The sequence below is a fragment of the Kogia breviceps genome, chromosome 3, assembly GCF_026419965.1.
Source record: "Kogia breviceps isolate mKogBre1 chromosome 3, mKogBre1 haplotype 1, whole genome shotgun sequence".
In the NCBI taxonomy this organism is placed as follows: domain Eukaryota; kingdom Metazoa; phylum Chordata; class Mammalia; order Artiodactyla; family Physeteridae; genus Kogia; species Kogia breviceps.
Genome location: NC_081312.1, coordinates 39521386 through 39544150, shown reverse-complemented (window position 1 = coordinate 39544150; position 22765 = coordinate 39521386). Strand labels below are relative to the sequence as shown.

Genomic DNA, 22765 nt, shown 5'->3' with positions numbered 1-22765 from the left:
AGCCTGCACGTCCGGAGCCTGTGCTCCGTGGCGGGAGGGGCCACAGCAGTGAGAGGCCCGCGTACCGCCAAAATATAAATAAATAAATAAAATAAATTTTAAAATATCAGCCTTCACAAATCTTGGTCTCAGATCAGCCCAGGAAGGGGCCACAAAGCCCAGTTTTCATGGACCACAGCTTGGATTGTCCCCATCCAGAGCCTGGCCATTGCCTGGAGCGGTGTCTGATTCAAATTTCGTAGGACAGGTATTTCACACCCTTTCCCCAGGACTTCACCACAAACCTGCAGGTGGAGTGAGCATTTATCTGAACAGAGAGCCTGATAGATAAGTGGGAAGATGCTCATTAACTAGGGTATTTTAACCTTGGTGTTGAAGTTGATGACAAAACTAGGAACTGTTAGTTAATATCAAGAGCAGGGGCCTAAAAGGATATGAAATTCAAAGTAGCGTGTGTTTCCAACTCTCAACTTCCAATAATTTGGAAGTTTCCAACTTCCAATAAGATGTTTCCATCTTATTCCCTCTTCATCTCACACAGTTACTATACTTATAAATAGCTAGGGTGAAAGGTTTGTGGGGGAAGAAGGTAGACATCATGGTTCCCCATAAAGCTTGGGACTTTGAGCATTAATACTGGCAAATCCTGGGTAATTCTGTCTGGGCATATGATATTGGCGGCAAGGAGCTAAGTTATTTAGCCATTCTAAGCCTTAGTTTCCTCTCCAATAAAATGAAGGTATTGAAATACCTACCTCATTAGGTTAATATGAATGTCTAAAAAGATAATGTTTCTTAGCTGGATTTCCCAAAAGCAGAGCCTACTTTGTTAGGACATGCAATGCCAGGCGACAAGGGTGAGGCAGGGAAGGGAGAGCCAGTATGAGAATGTCTAATGGAGTTGGCTACCACTAATTGTGACTCATGGCTTGCTCTTGTGGAACCATAACCTAAGAAGCTGTATAAACTAGTCTCAGGACATCTGTCCAAGGGGGGAAAAATTTATTGCATGGGGCATTAACACCACCCACCCCGCCCCCCCACTCTGGACTTCATATACATGAGTGCCAAGCAGGATTCTGTAAATTTCCAAGCCTTGACATCAAAGGGGAGGCCTGTGGTGGGAGCTGAGAGTTACCTTGCATGGGAGGGAGGCAAGACTTTGTTGGATTGTGCCAGGGAGAAACCACTTAGAGCCCAGACAGCCTGTAGGGGAAAATGGAACAGGAGGGGAGGCCAAGAAGTTCTGAAGTGCATAAGAGTGGGCTTTTACAGTCCATAAAGGGTTTAATGTGGTACTTGGCATAGGGGAGGGCTTAGTGGATGTTAGCTGTTACTACTTATGGTCCAGCCAGCAATACAGAGATGACCAAAGGTAGGCTAAAAGAGATGGGAGTTTGAACGGAAGACTGTGACTTGATTTTTGAGTTGGTCTAACTCCTTGGAGACTTGCTTCTAATATTATATCTACACTAGTCAGTTGTATTCAGAAGTCTCTATAGCAACCACTTTTATCACTTGAAACTAAGTACCTCTGAATAGAAACACTCACACATGAATGCATGCTCAGAGGAAAGGATGTAAAAAGCTTCCCTTATTTTGCAAGAAGCCTACATTTTCTTGGTAGATTAATGTGAATCTTAAAAGAGAGGGCAATTATTAGATGTCTACTATGTGTCAAGTCCTTTAATTTTCACAACAACCTTATAAAGTAGGTATCATCATCCCCCTTTTGCTGTAGAGGAAAACAGAAAGTGAGAAGGATTAAATAATTTGCCCAATGTCCTAAAGGTTGTAAGTGATGGACCTGGGATTCCTAAGCATGTCTCATTCCAGAGAACCACGCACTTTCACCTAGATCTATGGGAAAGTTTCATTGATGAACATGCATTTTTGAAGGGTATCATTATATTTTAAAAAATAGAGTTCTTTGAATTAGCAAAGTTGGTGTTCAATTACATAAAGAAGAACTGCTTCTGATTTACAATAAGAATCAAACCAAAGTTTAGTTATGAGTAAGAGGCATGCCTTCAGAGGAAAAAAATCAAATTATGTTGACGTTAATAAGAGTTTATTAGAGGGTGGTTCATTATAGTAAAGTAAATAGTTCAGCTTAGTTTTCTCAGGGAGGTCACTAGATCTGACTGGCTGAGGTGAACTGCTGTCTAAAAGTGTATTTCATAATGAGGGGGCCATGTTTGAAAATAAGTAGCATCAGACCAGTGATGGGAATAGGTATCTATGGAGGCTGGTCTGAGCCGGGTATTTTCCCACATCTATTAAAACCTCACAACAACACTCTATCAAGCAGGTACCTTGATGCTCATTTTTCAGCTGGAGTACAGAGAGGCTGGACTGTTTGGCCATGGCCCAAAAGCTAGTCAATGGTAGAGTTATGATTTCAACCCAGGTGTTCTGTCTCCAGGGTTTAGGATACCTTCCTAAACACTTGCTACGCCAAGAGTGATTTGAGTCCAGCTGGACATCCTTGTGGCCTGAGAAATGCAGAATCTCAAGCGTGACCCCAGTCCTACTGAATCAGAATTCCCAGATGATTCAAGTCCACTCGAATGTTTGAGAAGCTCTGCCCTGAACATTTTCTGCCACATCGATTGAAAATCTACTGAAGGAACACCTGTCTGTGACCCCCATTAGGATCCTTATCTGCAGGAGGTCCTGGCTCAGAGAGCACAGGCCCAGGCTGAACCATTTCTCCTGGGAACTTGAGGAAGTTACCTTTTGGCAGTTGCATAATTGACTAGTTTTAGACTTAGTATCTCAGTTGGTTTCAATGATAGTGGTCAATTGTGCTTTTCTGAGAGGCAGTATAGAGGAAAACACTTTGCAAAATATAAAAGCTTTGTTCATTCATTCCAAAAGCATTCATGAAGGCTTACCATGTGCCCAGTGCTGTATCCTCAAAGAATTCACAGTCCAGTGGAGAGAGAGACCAGGAAACAGACCTTTCTAATGTTTAGGGATATATATGGTAACAGTCCAAAAGAATGAGGTTCTGAAGGAACACAGAGGGGCGCCATCTTTCCAAGATGTATTAGTCATTGTTCCATTCCTAATCTTTCCCTCTGTCTGCAACAGGAACAGGATGGAACCAATTTTCAAGTGCCATCTGGGGTCCCGGAGCCCATCTCAAAATGTGGTGGCCTGGATGTCATCTTTGAATATAGAGCTGCCAGCCAGAAGCTCACAGTGACCATTGTCAGAGCACAGGGCCTCCCAGATAAGGACCGAAGTGGCGTCAACTCCTGGCAAGTGCATGTCGTGCTGCTGCCCAGTAAGAAACAGAGGGGCAGGACGAACATACAGAGAGGGCCCAACCCCATCTTCAAGGAGAAAGTCACGTTCGCCAAGCTGGAGCCCAGAGATGTGGCTGCTTGTGCTGTCCGCTTCCGCCTGTACGCCACCCGCAAGATGACCTGGGAGAGAATGATGGGTGAGAGGCTCTTCTATCTTAGCCACCTGCACCAAGAAGGGGAAATGAAAGTGACTCTGGTTCTGGAGCCAAGAAGTAATATCAGTGTGAGTATGTTAAATGGTGCTGCTAATGATGTACTACGTTTGAGGATCTGGAATTGTCAGCCCTTGATTTAGTACTTGCAGCCCGTGAATTCAAACACCTTAATTTAATTTTCCATTTGGCTCTCCTCATCCTTCTGAGACATGATTTGCACTTCACGGTACAATGGGTTTTCTTTTTTGTGTGTGTGCCCGTAGTCGCTATAACCTGATGGATGTGTTCCCTGTCCATTTTAGGAAATGACAGCAGCATTGTGAAGGAAGGCACGGGGAAACTGGGAGAGGTTTTTTGGCCTTCTCGTTAGTTGATAAGTGGTCCTACCATCCATCCCCCTGTCCTGACCCCAGCATGCATCATGATGCATCTCAGAGATGATGGGACTTTCAAGGTGAGGTCCTTAACAGGTATGCCTACCTAGGCTGCATAGGAAGCCCTGAACTCCAGCCACTTCTAAGACCTTCCATTTATATGACTGGGCTTCTCCCACATGCCCCATCCTCTGTGTCCCTCAGATTTCAAAATAATACAGCACAGCTTTTATGTCTACAAGATGGGTAACCCTCTCTTCCCGTGGGTTATATGTCATCCAGTGTGAGGATCTCCTTTTAAAAATCACATAAAAGATCGGGTAACTATCTTGGGCTGTTGGACAAATCAGTCATCCATTTCAAAATGTTTGCTGAGTACCAATTATATGTCAGGTGCCGTATAGGCAGAGGGGATGCAGGAAAGACCAAAACAGGTGATGCCCTCACGGAGCGTACAATCTGGTGGAGGAGGGTGACAAAAGACAAACTGGGGTAGGCAAAGAGAGAGAGGCAGAGGCTGCTGCTGCTTTAGAAGGTCAGAGAAGGTATCTTTCAGGTGGTGATACAAGAGAACTCAAGGAATCGAGGGAGCCAGACTGGGTGCCATGTGGAGGACAGGGATTCCAGACAGAGGGGCTGGCATATGCAGACATCAGGAGGTGGGAAAGAGCTTGACTTGTCTGAGGAAGGGGAAAGGAGCCAGAAAGTCCAGAGTGCGATGATGGGAGATCCAGCGACTTACATTTTTAATAGATGTCTCAAAATTCATATCTCCAGGCTCAAAATCCTGATTTTTGCCTCACTAAATCTATTTTACCTGCAGTCTTTCCATCTTGGTTAAAGGCAATCTCATGCATTTAATTGCTCAGGTCAAAAATCTTAAAAGTCACTTGTGACTTCTCTCCTTTCTACCTGAAATCCTACTGGCTCTATCTTGAAAATCTAACCAGAGCCTGACTCTCGGCTGGATTACTGAAATGGCCTCCTAGTCATCTCCCTGCTTCCGCCTTTGCCCTCTATAGACTATTCCCAACACGGGGGCCAGAAGGAGCCTTTTAAAACATAAGCCAGATCATGTCTCAACTCTGTTCAAATCCCTCTTTTTTCTTAAGCTCTGAGTAGAGTGTTTCTGAAATCCTGGGAAACAGAAGCCACAGGAGGTCAGAGGAATCCTGCACCATAAAGCATAAGGATAGGTATTATTACACCCCTGTTTCTCTGTGCCGGGCCCTAGGCCCTGTGCTGGGGGCACAGAGTTGAGTGGGGGAAATGAGCCAGTGTGAAAGAACCTTGAAGGTAAAAATTCTCCCATTCACCAGTTATTTGTTGAGCATGATTATAAGCTACACACTGGGCTATGCCCTATGGACTGAGGGATTTATAAGGTTGAGAATTTGTTGCGAGAGGCAAGCTGTGCAGTGACAGGTGCTACAGTGGACACTTTTGCACAAGCCCAGGGGAGGGGGGTGGCCCTCACCCCAAACTAGGCAAATATTTCATTGTTGGGTTATCATCATCCAGACAGCAGGGGCTATAAGGCATCTATCAAAACCACCTAGCCCTGTAGTTTACAAATTGTGTTCCATGAAAGCCTCCATGGACTCTACAGGGATGTCCATGGCTTGGTAAACAGGGTAGTTCCCTAAGATGTGAAGAATATTTAATTTCTTTCAATGCATTTATTTATTGGGGTTCCTGATAAGAAGTTTTAGGAAATGATTGCAGATGTTGAGAAGAAAGGTTGGAGCAGTTGTGGGTCTGGGAGGCTGGCTGGCCTGCCCCTCAGGGTCCACTCCTACTCATGTTCCTTGAGTGGGAGTCAACGTCCTGATCTACTTTGCTTTCCTCCTCCCAATGTATCTAGTGCATAGAGGTGGGTGCTTTAGAGAAGCACATGCATGAATACATGGTACAAAGTGTGGGCTCCCCTGGTACCTGCAAAGTCTCTAAGATGCACAGTCCATGTGTCAGCTTCCTCACTAAACAGTTGTAAAAGTGTTCACGTTCAATATAATTCATCTTCTTAGGAAGAAAAAATGTGGCAACTGCCATATTCCTGACAACCTGAAAAAGCAGAACCAGGGGCCAAATGTTCTATGGGGTGGTAGACGGCCAGTGGTCATTTCTTTTGTGGTGAAGACAAAATGCCTCCTGTATTGCTACATTCCTCAAGAGGCTGCAGAGAACAGAAGCAGAACTCATTCCTGGAGTGGACGGGTTCCATAAAACTCATGCCTGGAGTGGACGGGTTCCATATAGGTCTAATATAGACTCATTGAAATTTGGGTCTATATTAAGTGTCCTGTTAGCTCTCCATGTGTCTTCCAGGGTTTGATTTACACTAGTAATAACATCTTTGTCCGTTTTGTCTTCAGAGAGGAAAGAGTGAATGGAAACAGCTCTTGAAACAAATATGTCTGCTAATAATGCAGGGGATCCCATCCGAAACTGCACTCCCCAGGCCCTATTATCATTCACACCGAGTGCGCCATTAGTAATCTTTGGCAGCAGTGGAGACTGGGCCACAATTTCACCAAACATAATATCGGCTTTCTGTAAGGGAGAGGAGTGCAGTGGGGCCAATGGATCCTTTGTTTTTCTTCTCCTCCAGAGTGGAGAGTCTCCGCTCAGCCCATCTGCAGTTTCTCACAGTGACAGTGCTTCATCTACACAGTCACTGTCGCATGGAGGGGCGCCAGAGCTGTTGGTGGGGCTATCATACAATGCCACAACGGGGCGATTATCCGTGGAGATGATCAAAGGCAGCCATTTCCGAAACCTCGCGGTTAACAGAGTGCCTGGTAAGTTCATGCCTGTACCCCCAGCTCTGGTCTTCCCAGAGGCAGGAAGAAGGCCGTGTCTGCTTTCATCTCAATTCTCTAACTTTTACAATAAAAGTGATCTTGGTGTGACTTAGACACGTTTTTACCAAGTGATACCTCTGAATTTTTCAAATGCCTTTCTGTTTAATTAGACTGAAGCCTTCTTCGATATCTGGATGCATCTTGATACAAAATAGGCTGGCTTCTACGTGTAGATCATTAAAGGGGAAAAAGAATGATGTCTTTTCAGCAACATAGCATGTATGAACAATTCAAATCTGCTAATAGGTCCCAGGTCCTCAAATACGTTTAAAGAGACAGAGCTCAGTCTTTGGAGCCAGGCAGTTCTGGGATCAAATTCCAGCTCTACTCATTTACCTGCTAGCTTTGCTCTGATCCTATACAATGTACCTCTCTTTTCTGAACCTCAGCAGACTCATCTGAAACAAAGGAATATTAATAGTACCTTTCTCATGGGTGGTTTGGGGGTTTAAATAAAATGATTTATGTAGAACATTCAGTGCCTGACACATAGTGAGCATTCAAGAAATGTGAGTGGTTATGTGGTTGATGATGGAGGAGGTGGAGCAGGAAGATGTGGGGCAATCCAGGCCTGACTCACCAGGGCAGCTTCTGAGATCACACCTGGAAAAAGCAGCTCAGGACATACTCCCACAGCTGCTGTCCAGGGCTCAGGAAGCCAGAATGAAGATGCTGCGGCTGCTGCTGCCAACTTGCCTCTCAATACCCAAGAAGCTGGAGATTGAACCTTGGAATAATGCTGCTAAAAAATCAGCTCATCTTTAATGATCTTGCTTATCAGAAGAAACAGCTTAAGAAAGGGTGGGAAGATGGTCTCTGCCTCACTTCTGCCTTCTGGCTCTCATGCAACCATATCTAATTTGAGGAATGTAATTTTGTATCTAGAATTCTAGCTGCAAGAGAGTCTGGAAAATGCTGTTGAAATTTCAGCCTTTTGAGTCCAAGGAGGTAAAATAGAAGTGGGTAGAGTGGAGTGTAAGTGAGGGTGTCCACCACAGGCAGCCAAAACTTACTGAAATAAGGACGAAGTCAGTAACAACATGATAGGCTGCAAGAGGCAATGGACTCCGGCCTCACATGTTAGCATTAGATGAAGAGCCAGCTGAGCTGGTAGAAAATGGTCAGCTCCTACAACCAAATCTGGGCTCTCATTCCTTTTAGTCTTTAACTGTGTTGCCACCCACAATGTCTCTGTTCAGTAGTATCTTGTTAGTCAGTCTGTGTTAAAGGCATTAGAGCAACTTAGTAAGGAAAGCCCAGCACTCTGGAGAACAGAAGAGACCAGAGGCATAGGCCATATTCTGTATCGACTCTCAGAACCAGGTAAGAGCTATTTAAAATCCATAATAGGTGTTGATTATTAATTGCATGGCTAGACTCTTTTTTCCAGATACAGCTTTTTTTTTTAAAAAAAAAAAAGAGCTCTGGGTTTACTAAAGATCTGGATTTACTGCTTTCCCTGCAGAGCCTTTTCTGATCTCTTTCCCTGTCTTCCTGAGATTTGGTGAGATCTCAAAATTTTTCAGGGAAGAACATGGTGCAGCTGCAGAGAATGATGCGGAGGTGGATCACACAATCATGGCCTATTCCAGTCCATGCTGGGAGGCTTTAAATTGCATGCTGGGTCGTCCCAGGCAATACAGGGAAGAAGGACAGCATGGTGGCTAAGAAAGCATCAACTGGAGTGCGCCAATCTAAGGTCTTTGTCACTTACTAGGTGTGAGTTACTAAACTTTTTCGACTTTCAGTTTCCTCATCTGTAAAATGGGATCATAATAATGTATACTTTCTAGGTAGGGATACTACATATAAAGCTGTGATGTTGGGAATGGTGCTCGTGAAACTTCATGCATTTCTATATAAAAGAAAATGTGCCAAAGAGGAAACTATTATAACAAATATTTAAAACTGAGTAGGAAAAAAGTCAAGTCCTCATTTTGAAACTGATTTCATTCCAGAAGTTTAAGTCAGTTTGGCATTTACATGATTTTTCACAGAATAGTGCTACAATTTAAATGACAAATGTAACTGACATTCTGTATCTTTGTGACCAAAGTAATAGAAGACAGTGTTGCTGTGATGCTATTAATTAAAGCAGAAACCCAATAGTGAAGACAAAAGTTTTCTGTTTACACAGAATTCTGGTACTTGAGGAAAAGCCAGTTTAATTAGGAGGAGTTGAGAAAGTAGAAGGTTCTTTTGTGGAGATTCTGAAAGGGACCTCTTGGTACTTTCAAGGGCTTGAGATGTTGACATTGGTCCTTCATTATGTCTCACTTCCTTACACCACTAGCAGGACTTTGGAAGTCATCAGACAAGCTTAGGATACAATTTTAGTTCCCATATGGAAGAGAATAAGAGAGAGACAGGATGAGGGAACAATAGTTTTATGAGGTAACTGAGCAGCGTTGGAAGAAAGAGGATGTGAAGGGGAGAGGATGCAAGCTGGAAGATGAATAGGCCTGGAGTGGGAAGTGGAGGAGGGAGATGGCGAAACGCACTCATCTCCCTGGTGAAGGTGGAAGGAGGGCAGGTGGAGCCTCAGAGCTCTGTGTCAGAGTGCACCCCAAGGGAGCTGCCTGCCAGGGGAAGGTCACCGGTAGAAACGTGTGTGAGGGTCACAAGTCCTGTGCTTGAGACCCTCAGCTCAGAGGTGGTGACTTCCTCTGCAGAAAGGTGACATCAATCCTGCCTTGCAGGCTGGCTATGATAATGTGAAGAATGGTTCTTAGGGAAGCCCAAAGGAAAAGAGGTTGAGCCTGTGGAGTGGGGACTTCTCTCTAGAATATTGAAGGTGCTAAATCTTGATGGAAAGCGACAAAGGCTGGGATTTAGAAGCGAGAATCTTTTGCATCAAAATATATCATGAACCAAAAGATAACTGTGAACTTGCCAGCTTGATCCAGCTAGATGACTATTCTGGTATTTTAAACTTTTCTTTCTAATCAAGATAGAGGAGAGGTGGACAAATAATAGATGTAGTTCCTCTTCTCTTTTAAGGTCTTAGAAGAAATAAACCAATGAGATGTAAGCTCTCCTCCCGAGATTTCTGAGGCAAATCCTTGGGGGAAAAGGCTCAGTGAAAGGCAGGTTTTGCTCCGATGGGCAGGAGCTGGTGGGAGCATTCCTAGAGATGAGTCTCTACCACACCTTGCCCCCCCCTTGCCCCCCACCCCAGAATGGTTAAAACTAAAAAGACAGATTCCCTCAAATATTGGTAAGGCTGTGGAGAATACATTCTTAGTGGTTGTGTAAAATGGAATAACAGCTTTGGGAAGAGGCTTGGTAGTTTCTTATATAGGTAAACATGCATTGAAAATCCAGCAGTTCCATTCTTAGGCATTTATCCATAAGTTTTTTTTTTTTTTTTTTAAAAAAACAGGAACAAGAATGTTTGTAGCAGCTTTACTCATAGTATGGAAAAATTGCAAAGAGCCCTTATGTCCTCATGAATGAATAAACAAATTAAGATATATTTCCATAGTGGAATACTATTCAGCAATATAAAAGGGACGAAATTAACTGAGGCATTCAACAACATGGAGGAATCTCAAAATCAAACTGAGTACCTACTGTACGATTCCATTTATATGAAGTTCTAAAACAGGCAAAACTCATTTACATATAGTGAAGAAAAGCAGAAGAGGAGTGGTTGCTTCAGGATTGGTATTGGTATCAGGATGGACTGGGCATGAACATGAGGGAATATTCTGGGGTGATGGACGCATTCTATATTTTGATAGGGGTGTGGGTTAAATGGATGTTTGCATTTGTTAAAACTTACTGAATTGTACTAGGCTTTGTGCATTTCACTGCATGTAAATTTTGCCTTATAATAGAAAAGAGCCATAAATTATTGAACTCTAGTTAATGAAACACATGCTGAAATGTTTAGGGGTAAAGAACAATGATGGCTACAGCTGTGGTGGATTGATGGATAGATAGATGCATAGATATGTGTGAAAAAACAAATGCTGTTAGCTCAGGCTACCATAACAGAAATACCATAGGTTGGGTGGCTTAGACAACAGAAATTTACTTCTCACAGTTCTGGAGGCTGGGAAGTTCAAGATCACAGTATCAGCTGATTTGGTTCCTGATGAGAACCCTCTTCCTGGTCTGTAGACAGACATCTTCTTGCTGTATCTTCACATGGCAGAGACAGAAAACATCTCTCTCATGTCTCTTCTTATAAGGGCACTAATCCCATCCATGAGGGCTCCACCTTCATGACCTAATTATCTCCCAAATATCCCACATTCAAATAGCATCACATCGGGGATTAGGACTTCAACATGTGAATTTTGGGAGGATACATACATTCAGTCCATAGCATAAATGGAGAAAAATATAACAATTGAAGAATCTAGGCGATGGGTATATGGGTATCCACTGTATAATTATTTTGAATTTTCAGCATATTTGAAAATTTGTTATAAAATAATGCACATGAAAATCTGGTCTGATCTGGAATAGTTCAGCTGGGCCAGGTAGATAAAAATAAAACAAAAGTCTAGTCATTGATAGGGGCTACTGTGGTGGGCATTACATTTTTAAAAAAATTATGATGACATCTCAAGTTCCAACCTTATTCCCTTGACTCAGTTTTGGATGGAATAGACAGGGTACCAAGCAAATGAACCTGCAGGCATCTTCTGTAGCATCCTCAATAAACCACAGCCATCCCAAGAAAAAGTATGTGGTAGTCTCCACATCTGTACATGGCAGATGGTCGAGGTGAAAAAGCCTCTTATTGTGCCTGCTAGAGATCTGAAATCCTGATAGACTTTTTTTTTTCATTTATTTCTGATCTGATCCTTATGATTTCTTTTTTATTTTTTTAATTAAAAAAATTTTTTTAGTTTTTAACATCTTTATTGAGTATAATTGCTTTACAATGGTGTGTCAGTTTCTGCTTTATAACAAAGTGAATCAGTTATACATATACATATGTCCCCATATCTCGTCCCTCTTGTATCTCCCTCCATCCCACCCTCCCTATCCCACCCCTCTAGGTGGTCACAAAGCACCGAGCTGATCTCCCTGTGCTATGCGGCTGCTTCCCACTAGCTATCTATTTTATGTTTGGTAGTATATATATGTCCATGCCACTCTCTCACTTTGTCCCAACTTACCCCGTATCCCCCTCCCGGTATCCTCAAGTCCATTCTCTAGTAGGTCTGCATCTTTATTCCCGTCTTGCCCCTAGGTTCTTCTGACCATTTTCTTCTTCTTTTTTTTTTCTTTTTTAGATTCCATATATATGTGTTAGCATAGGTATTTGTTTTTCTCCTTCTGACTTACTTCACTCTGTATGACAGTCTCTAGGTCCATCCACCTCACTACAAATAACTCAGTTTAGTTCCTTTTTATGGCTGAATAATATCCCATTGCTGAAACACATTTACAGAAGCTTTTGAAAAAGTTACCATTGAGAATTAGAAACATTTGATTATCTTTTGAATTTGGCTTCATGGGAAAGCAATTCACTAACAATTTAGCAGCTCTGTTCTGTTCTTTTCCTGGGCTTGCCACCCAGTTACTGTGTGGCCTTGACATTTGATTTAACCTCTCTGAATTTAATTTCTTTCCCTATTAAATAAGGTTAACTAGATAATATTACTGATACAAGTCTATGTTTTTAAAAAAATATATTAGCTGTTCTGTTAGCAGGTTCTCTTTCTCCGTCCTTCTACAATGCATTACTGCACTGTGTATATATACACCCATATGATGGTCCTTGTCAAAAACTATCATTAAGATGTCCCCTCCAGTTAAAAACAACAAGTTCTCCATCCTCTCAGCGTGTGCATGATTAGCCACATGTGATAATTATGTTCCAAATGATAATACTTACAGCAGCAGCACATTAACCTTGTTAGGTACTCACAATAGCAGAGACTAGAGGAAGGAAAAACAAAAAAGCAAATCAGTCTGGCTCGTGTTTAGTGTGAAGAACAAGTGAGATGCAGGGGGGTACACTCTACAGATGAAAGGCAGGGAAAAAAGGACTACATGGAAATGAACAGATATAGGACATACCACCTTCTTTTAAAGCTAAGTATAGTGAGTATTACTAATAGCCATTATGTGCTTAGAATTAAGGCCAATTCATATGAAGATTTGTATGTGGCAATAAGTTATTGATTGCATATGGGATATTCCTATACTTACATCATCTCATTTAATTCTCACAACAATATCAAAGTTAGAAAATCTGAAAAGCAACAGGGGAGAAAATAGTTACCATGGTATGTGAGTTATATCTCAGTAAAACTGCTTTTAAAAAAACAGCTTTCTGCAGAAGAATGATAGTCAGACTGAGGAGGCTTATTAACAGCAATGATAGAAGGCTGAGGACAAGGGGAGAATATCATCAAAGAGAAAAAAATACTCTCAACTTACTATTCTTTTCGAGTGAAGGAAGAATAAATATCTTTTTCACAAAGTTTGAAAGGATTTATCAGTGGAAGAGCTACCAACTGATGTTATTTCAGGGAGAAAGAAATCGAACTTGGAAGTAGTGAAGTGCAAGAAAGGAAAATGAACAACAAGAACAAAAAAGATCAACATGTAGGTAAATGTAAGCATGTATAAACTGCATAAAGCAGAAACAGCAATAGTAGGAAACATGCCTAATGTTGGGACTACAACGACAACACGGAAATGAAATTCCAGACAGGAATAACATGAAGGATGCGAAGGGGAGATGGAAATCAAAGAATTCTAAGGTACTTATGTTGCTTAAAAAGAGGGTAGTGGTATTGATTCATTTTAGACATTAAGTCAAGCATACATGTTAAAACTTCCAACTTTCAAACCAGTAGAGAGGCTAAATTAGAATAAAGAAAATTCAGTTAATCCAATAGAAATCAGAAAGAGATATTTAAAAGCCTAGAAAATGCAGAATAGATAGCACAAACCAAAACAATAAAAATAAAATATATCAGTGATCATAATAAATGTAAAGGGACTAAGACTGCTATGTAAAAGGTAGATATAACCATCCTCTCACATATACTGCAGTTTATATTTGGCCCACATAGCCTCACAATGTATAAGAAAAAGAAATACTAATTACCAACAAATTGGGCTTAGTTCAGGAATGCAAGAATGACTTAATATTAGGAAAATCTAGTGCAGTTCACATACAAATTGATTTATGAGAAAACCTGATCATGTCAATAGTTGCAAAAGAAGCTCTTGATAAACTGCACTATCCATTATTGATAAAAATAACTCAAAGCAGAAGAATAATCAAAGGTGTATTCATATAGGCTAGGCTATGATGCAATGGCAAATTCTGCAAAGTTCGTGGCTTGACAGCAAAGGTTTATTTCTCCCTTGCATCACAGTCCAAAGTAAAGCAGGTGCCTCTCCTCTAAGCTGTGACTACGGCATACAGGTTCTTTCCATTTAATGAGGTGATAATATTCAAAATATGACCTGCTTTGTTGTCATGGAAGGGGAAGAGATGGGGGAGTGGTTGCTTATAGCTGTGATTGAAGATGTTATTTTCCACTTCTCATATTCTGTTATTCAGACCTCAGTTACATGGCTCAGTCAACTAAAATCTGGTGTGAAGCCTACATCCTTAATTTGATACTTAACCTGAGTCACTATCACATTATTCGCCTAGGAAAGTTTACTGGGCCTTTGTTGTTTGAAGCCTTTTAAAATCCATCTCTTACTGTTTGGAGGTCTGGAAGCAAGGAACTTTTCCAACCACAGAAAGGTCTGAATTTCAGGATTCTCTTTTTCCTTGCCACATTGGTCAGTTCTTTCCCAAGCTTACTTTTCACCCTCACCCCCCAAATAAAGCCAGTAGTACGAATACACACTTCTAACATTCTGTTTTTCAGTCTGTTTCCTTAGTTCTATAAACATTAGGCATATGCTCTTCCTTCCAAGTTATAGCAGATGGTGTTTTTACTATCACATAATATGGATTATGGATCTCCATTGTTCTAGCCTCTGATATTAGTTTCTTCATCACCTGGCACCCAACTCCTAGGCCAGTGGTCATTCTTGTGTTTTTATTTTGGTAGCATTCCAGTTCAGATTACCAGTTACTATATCAGTCAGATTTTGTCAGGAAAATACAAAAATAGGTATTTTGAGCCAGAAGTTGTTTCTTACAGGTTTTAAGCATGGGAAGGCTTGTGATAAAGGTCAGGAAAGCTCTCCAGGAAACCCAGAAGTATAGGCATCACAGGAAAGATGCCAGTATGATCTGAGCTATGTACATATGAAAGGGATGATTCTCATAAGGATGTTTGAACACCATGGGTGAAAACCCTAATTTTCCATCTGCTTGCTAATGCCTGTACACATGCCTGCAACTGGGACTAGAGGGCTGTGGCACCCCTTTCCTTCTACTTTCCAGTCTCATAAAAGTCGCTTTCATTAGTGGACTCTAACTGGGATCTTACTGCAAGAGATTCAGGGGAATGTAATTTTATGTTTGGTAAGGGAAAGAGCTTAGAAAGGTAGAAATGGTATTAAATATCAACAACTAGTTTGTAGTATGGAAGGGAACTTGCTTAACCTTGATAGTGGGTGTTTTAAGAAAATAGACACTAGCCATCATTCTTAATCCTGAAATCCCCTTAAAGTCAAGAACGAAGTAAGGGTTCCCACTGGCATCACTCTCACTCAACATTAGACTGGAAACTCAAGGCAATTCAGTAGAATAAGAAAAAGAAATAAAAATTTAAAGCTTGAGAGGAGGAAACAAAACTGCCATTATTTGGAGAAAATATGATTGTCTACATTAAAAATACAAGAAAACCTACAAATTTAAACTAGTAACATTTTTTTAAATACAAGCTTGTTTTCTAATACATCAAGAACAGTTAGAAAGTGGAATTTTAACACATGGATATTTACAAAAGTAACACTACCTATGGTACCAAAGGATAACATTAATAAAAGATGAGTAAGAAAGTTATTTTAAAAATCACAACACTATTTGAAAAACACGAAAGAAAACTAAATAGACAGGTAAACCATGTTCATTGTTTAGAATATATTGTGAAAATAACAGCTTTCCCCAAATTAATCTATATACCCAGTATGATCCCAATCAAAATCCCCACAGATTTTTTTTTTTTTTGGTGTATTTTTCTTTTTAAAAAAAGAGCTTGACAAACTGATTCTCAAATTCATATGCAAGAGCCAATTAAATGAACCAAGAGCTTAAAATAACTAAAATAGCTTTTAAAAAGATGATAGAAGGATTCTACTGAGCAGATCAAAATATATTCTAAAATGATAATAAATATTATCAAGTTAGGGGAAGGACACTAAAGCTGGACACGATATCTGATCGACATTATATTACAAATCAGCTGGGAGATAATGGGCTATTAAATGAATAATGCTTCCCATATAGGAAAAAATAATTAGATCCCTACTTTATACCACACACAAAGATCAGTTTAAGGTGGATTAAAGATCAGATGTGGAAAACAAACTCTTAAGACTCATAGGAGAAATGTGGAAGACTGTTGGCTTTGGGTAGGATTTCTTAAACAAATTTTTTAAATATGTCAACTGAAAAAGAAAACATTGATAAATCTGACTCCACAAAAATTTAAAGGATTTATACTACAAAAGTTACTACACAGAGGAAAAGGATAAGTTACAGGCAGGGAGAATATATTAGCAATAAAAATAACAAGATTTTGTGTCTAGAATTTGTAAAGAACCAGTAATCTACTCCTAGGTATGTAGTAGAGAAATTCTCAAATATTGGTACAATGTAAAATATAGAAAAATTTTCATTGAAACCTTTTCACTTCTTGGTTATTATAAGCAATTAAAATGTCCATTAATTAAGATTATGAATAAATAAATTGTGGTTTATTAATATACTGGAACACTATGGCACTTGAATCACAGGTATATATATAATATAGGTAATATAAAAAATTTAATGCTGAATGCAAGATAGGCAAGTTTTGGGAGGACATACAGTAAAACATTAAATACTTTTTTAAATATGCAGAATACTGTTAAGTATATTTTGGATATCTTTATTTACAGCTATTTATATAGTGAAAGGCTAAAAACATACATGAAGATGATGACCTGCAAATCCAGGAGAGGGATTACCTTTAGTGATAGAGGAAACCAAACAGGATCTAGGAGGGATACTCAAGGATCTTCAATTATAACACTTTATTTCCTAAAAATCAAACAAAAAGCAAAAAGGTCCATAGTAAATACGACAAATGCTAAATATCACAAGTCTGCATACTTGGGTATGTGTACTATTATTCTCTCATGTATATTGAAAATATTTTATAATTATGAATACATTAGAAGCTAAGGGGAGGTTAAATGACCAAATTCTTTCCCTTACCCAGAGAATCGCAGTGCCAAACTCCCACCCCCTCCCCGAGGCTGAGTCTATTACAATTGGTAAACCGTCATGCTGCCCACTGGCAGGTGTCTTGTATGAGCTATTAAACTATTGTGGTTAGTTAAATAGTTAGGTATTATATTGTTTCTTTGAAAAATGACTTCTGAGTCCCAAATGACATACTTTTCTGCCATGGTATATTGGAGATATTTTACTGTCATAATTTTTTTGGTGCATGTGGTATCTTCTTTTATGGAGAAAGAGACAAGTGACCCATAGAGCAGTTGGCAGGCTGGGTCGGAAGAACAGCATCCAGGACGATCTAGGGATTGTGACCCATTCAGCCTGTTGATGATGGTTTTGACACCAAGAGGCGTCTGAATCATCAGCAGAAGATAAAATACTGCTCGGTGGGAGGGGGAACCAAGATGGTGGAATAGAAGGACGTGCTCTCACTCCCTCTTGCGAGAACACCAGAATCACAACTAGCTATTGGACAATCATCAACAGGAAGACACTGGAATTCACCAAAAAAGATACCCCACATCCAAAGACAAAGGAGAAGCCACAATGAGATGGTAGGAGGGGCGCAATCACAGTAAAATCAAATCCCATAACTGGTGGGTGGGTGACTCACAGACTGGAGAACATTTATACCACAGAAGGCCATCCACTGGAGTGAGGGTTTGGAGCCCCACATCAGACTTCCCAGCCTGGGGGTCTGGCAACGGGAGGAGGAATTCCTAGAGAATCAGACTTTGAAGCATAGTGGGAATTGATTGCAGGACTTCGACAGGACAGGGAGAAACAGAGACTCTGCTCTTCGAGGGCACACACAAAGTAGTGTGTGTATCCGGACCCAGGGGAAGGAGCAGTGACCCCAGGGGAGACTGAACCAGAGCTACCTGCTAGTGTTGGAGGTTCTCCTGCAGAGGCCAGGGGGTGGGCTGTGGCTCACCATGGGGACAAGGACACTGGCAGCAGAAGTTCTGGGAAATACTCCTTGGCATGAGCCCTCCCAGAGTCTGTCATTAGCCCCACCAAAGAGCCCAGATAGGCTCCAGTGTTGGGTTGCCTCAGGCTAAACAACCAACAGGGAGGGAACCCAGCCCCACCCATCAGCAGTCAAGTGGATTAAAGTTTTACTGAGCTCTGCCCACCAGAGCAACAGTTAGCTCTACCCACCACCAGTCCCTCCCATCAAGCCTCTTAGATAGCCTCATCGACCAGAGGGCAGACAGCAGAAGCAAGAAGAACTACAATCCTACAGCCTGTGGAATAAAAACCACATTCACAGAAAGATAGACAAGATGAAAAGGCAGAGGGCTATGTACCAGGTGAAGGAACAAGATAAAACCCCAGAAAAACAACTAAATGAAGTGGAGATAGGCAACCTTCCAGAAAAAGAATACAGAATAATGATACTGAAGATGATCCAGGACCTCAGAAAAAGAATGGAGGCAAAGATCAAGAGGATGCAAGAAATGTTTAACAAAGACCTAGAAGAATTAAAGAACAAACAAACAGAAATGAACAATACAATAACTGAAACGAAAACTACACTAGAAGGAATCAATAGCAGAATAACTGAGGCAGAAGAATGGATAAGTGACCTGGAAGACAGAACGGTGGAATTCACTGCCACAGAACAGAATAAAGAAAAAAGAATGAAAAGAAATGAAGACAGCCTAAGAGACCACTGAGACAACATTAAATGCAACAACATCTGCATTATAGGGGTCCCAGAAGGAGAAGAGAGAGAAAAAGGACCAGAGAAAATATTTGAGGAGATTATAGTCAAAAACTTCCCTAACATGGGAAAGGAAATAGCCACCCAAGTCCAGGAAGCACAGAGAGTCTCATACAGGATAAACCCAAGGAGAAACATGCCGAGACACATAGTAATCAAATTGGCAAAACTTAAAGAAAAAGAAAAATTATTGAAAGCAGCAAGGGAAAAACAACAAATAACATACAAGGGAACTCCCATAAGGTTAACAGCTGATTTCTCAGCAGAAACTCTACAAGTCAGAAGGGAGTGGCATGCTATACTTAAAGTGATGAAAGGGAAAAACCCACAACCAAGATTGCTCTACCCAGCAAGGATCTCATTCAGATTTGATGGAGAAATTAAACCTTTACAGACAAGCAAAAGCTGAGAGAGTTCAGCACCATCAAACCAGCTTTACAATAAATGCTAAAGGAACTTCTCTAGGCAAGAAACACAAGAGAAGGAAAAGACCTACTAAAACAAACTCGAAACAATTAAGTAAATTGTAATAGGAACATATATATCGATAATTACCTTAAATGTAAATGGATTAAATGCTCCCACCAAAAGACACAGACTGGCTGAATGGATACAAAAACAAGACCCATATATATGCTGTCTGCAAGAGACCCACTTCAGACCTAGGGACACATACACACTGAAAGTGAGGGGATGGAAAAAGATATTCCATGCAAATGGAAATCAGAAGAAAGCTGGAGTAGGTATACTCATACCAGATAAAATAGACTTAAAAATAAAGAATGTTACAAGAGACAAGGAAGGACACTACATAATGATCAAGGGATCAATCCAAGAATAATATATAACAATTATAAATATATATGCACCCAACATAGGAGCACCTCAGTACATAAGGCAACTGCTAACAGCTATAAAAGAGGAAATCAACAGTAACACAATAATAGTGCGGGACTTTAACACCTCACTTCCACCAATGGACAGATCATCCAAAATTAAAATAAATAAGGAAACAGAAGCTTTAAATGATGCAATAGACCAGATAGATTTAATTGATATTTATAGGACATTCCATCCAAAAACAGCAGATTACACTTCTCAAGTGCGCACAGAACATTCTCTAGGATAGATGACACCGTGGGTCACAAATCAAGCCTCAGTAAATTAAGAAGATTGAAATCATATCAAGCATCTTTCCTGACCACAACACTCTGAGATTAGAAATGAATTACAGGGAAAAAACGTAAAAAACACAAGCACATGGAGGCTAAACAATACGTTAGTAAATAACCCAAGAGATCACTGAAGAAGTCAAAGAGGAAATCAAAAAATACCTAGAGACAAATGACAATGAAAACACGACAATCCAAAACCTATGGGATGCAGCAAAAGCAGTTCTAAGAGGGAAGTTTATAGCTATACAAGCCTACCTGAAGAAACAAGAAAAATCTCAAGTAAACAATCTAACCTTACACCTAAAGGAACTAGAGAAAGAAGAACAAACAAAACCCAAAGTTAGCAGAAGGAAAGAAATCATAAAGATCAGAGCAGAAATAAATGAAATAGAAACAAAACAATAGCAAAGTCAATAAAACTAAAAGCTGGTTCTTTGAGAAGATAAACAAAATTGATAAACCATTAGCCAGACAGATCAAGAAAAAGAGGGAGAGGACTCAAATCAATAAAATTAGAAATGAAAACGGAGGAGTTACAACAGACACTGCAGAGATACAAAGCATCCTAAGAGACTACTACAAGCAACTCCATGCCAATAAAATGGACAACCTGGAAGAAATGGACAAATTCTTATAAAGGTATAACCTTCCAAGACTGAACCAGGAAGAAACAGAAAATATGAACAGATGAATCACAAGAAATGAAATTGAAAATGTGAATAAAAACCTTCCAACAAACAAAAGTCCAGGACCAGATGGCCTCACAGGTGAATTCTGTCAAACATTTAGAGAAGAGCCAACACCCATCCTTCTCAAACTCTTCCAGAAAATTGTGGGGGAAGGAACACTCCCAAACTCATTCTATGAGGCCACCATCACCCTGATACCAAAACCAGACAAAGATACTACAAAAAAAGAAAGTTACAGACCAATATCACTGGTGAATATAGATACAAAAATCCTCAACAAAATACTAGCAAACAGAATCCAACAGCATATTAAAAGGATCATAGACCACGATCAAGTGGGATTTATTCCAAGGATGCAAGGATTCTTCAATATACGCAAATCAATCAATGTGACACACCATATTAACAAATTGAAGAATAAAAACCATATGATCATCTCAATAGATGCAGAAAAAGCTTTTGACAAAATTCAACACCCATTCTTGATAAAAACTCTCCAGAAAGTGGGCATAGAGGGAACCTACCTCAACATAATAAAGGCCATATACAACAAACCCACAGAAAACATCATTCTCAATGGTGAAAAACTGAAAGCATTTCCTCTAAGGTCAGGAATGAGACAAGGATGTCCGCTCTCACCACTGCTATTCAACATAGTTTTGGAAGTCCTATACACGGCAATCAGAGAAGAAAAAGAAATGAAAGGAATACAAATTGGAAAAGAAGAAGTAAAGCTGTCACTGTTTGCAGATGACATGATACTATACATAGAGAATCCTAAAAATGCCATCAGAAAATTACTAGAACTAATCAATGAATTTGGTAAAGTTGCAGGATACAAAATTAATGCACAGAAATCTGCATTCCTATACATTAATGGTGAAAAATCCGAAACAGAAATTATGGAAACACTCCCATTTACCATTGCAACAAAAAGAATAAAATACCTAGGAATAAACCTACCTAGGGAGACCAAAGATCTGTTTGCAGAAAACTATAAGACACTGATGAAAGAAATTAAAGATGATACCAACAGATGGAGAGATATACCATGTTCTTGGATTGGAAGAATCAACATTGTGAAAATGACTATACTACCCAAAGCAATCTACAGATTCAATGCAATCCCTATCAGATTACCAATGGCATTTTTTACGGAACTAGAACAAAATGTCTTAAAATTTGTATGGAGACACAAAATACCCCAAATAGCCAAAGCAGTCTTGAAGGAAAAAAATGGAGCTGAAGGAATCAGACTCCCTGACTTCAGACTATACTACAAAGCTACAGTAATCAAGACAATACAGTATTGGCACAAAAACAGAAACATAGATCAATGGAACAAGATAGAAAGCCCAGAGATAAACCCACTCACCTATGGTCCACTAATCTATGACAAAGGAAGCAAAGATATACCATGGAGAAAAGACAGTCTCTTCAATAAGTGGTGCTGGGAAAACTGGACTGCTACTTGTAAAAGAATGAAATTAGAACACTCCCTAACACCATACACAAAAATAAACTCAAACTGGATTAGAGACCTAAATGTAGGACTGGACACTGTAAAACTCTTAGAGGAAAACATAGGAAGAACACTCTTTGACATAAATCAGAGCAATATCTTTTTTGATCCACCTCCTAGAGTAATGGAAATAAAAACAAAAATAAACAAATGGGACCTAATGAAACTTCAAAGCTTTTGCACAGCAAAGGAAACCATAAACAAGATGAAAAGACAACCCTCAGGATGGGAGAAAATATTTGCAAACAAATCAGTGGACAAAGGATTAATCTCCAAAATATATAAACAGCTCATGCAGCTCAATATTAAAAAAACAACCCAATCCAAAGATGGGCAGAAGACCTAAATCGACATTTCTCCAAAGAAAACATACAGATGGCCATGAAGCACATGAAAAGCTGCTCAACATCACTAATTACTAGAGAAATGCAAATCAAAATGACAATGAGATATTACCTCACACCAGTTAGACTGCGCTTCATCAGAAAATCTATAAACAACAAATGCTGTAGAGGGTGTGGAGAAAAGGGAGCCCTCTTGCACTGCTGGTGGGCAT

General features: G+C 40.1%; 1 protein-coding gene across 11 annotated transcripts in view; it reads left to right on the top strand.

The window, feature by feature from the left end:
• SYT16 (synaptotagmin 16) overlaps positions 1-22765 on the top strand; it is a 251577-nt gene that overhangs the window by 224069 nt on the left and 4743 nt on the right. For 6 of the 11 annotated variants that reach the window (XM_067028374.1, XM_067028379.1, XM_067028380.1 and 3 more), the window contains 2 exons: positions 3103-3537; positions 6455-6644. In XM_067028374.1, coding sequence (XP_066884475.1) covers positions 3103-3537; positions 6455-6644 — 625 coding nt within the window. Of the gene's footprint in view, positions 1-3096; positions 3538-6454; positions 6645-22765 lie in introns of all 11 variants that reach the window. The other 5 variants (XM_067028373.1, XM_067028377.1, XM_067028378.1 and 2 more) reach the window with 1 other exon arrangement.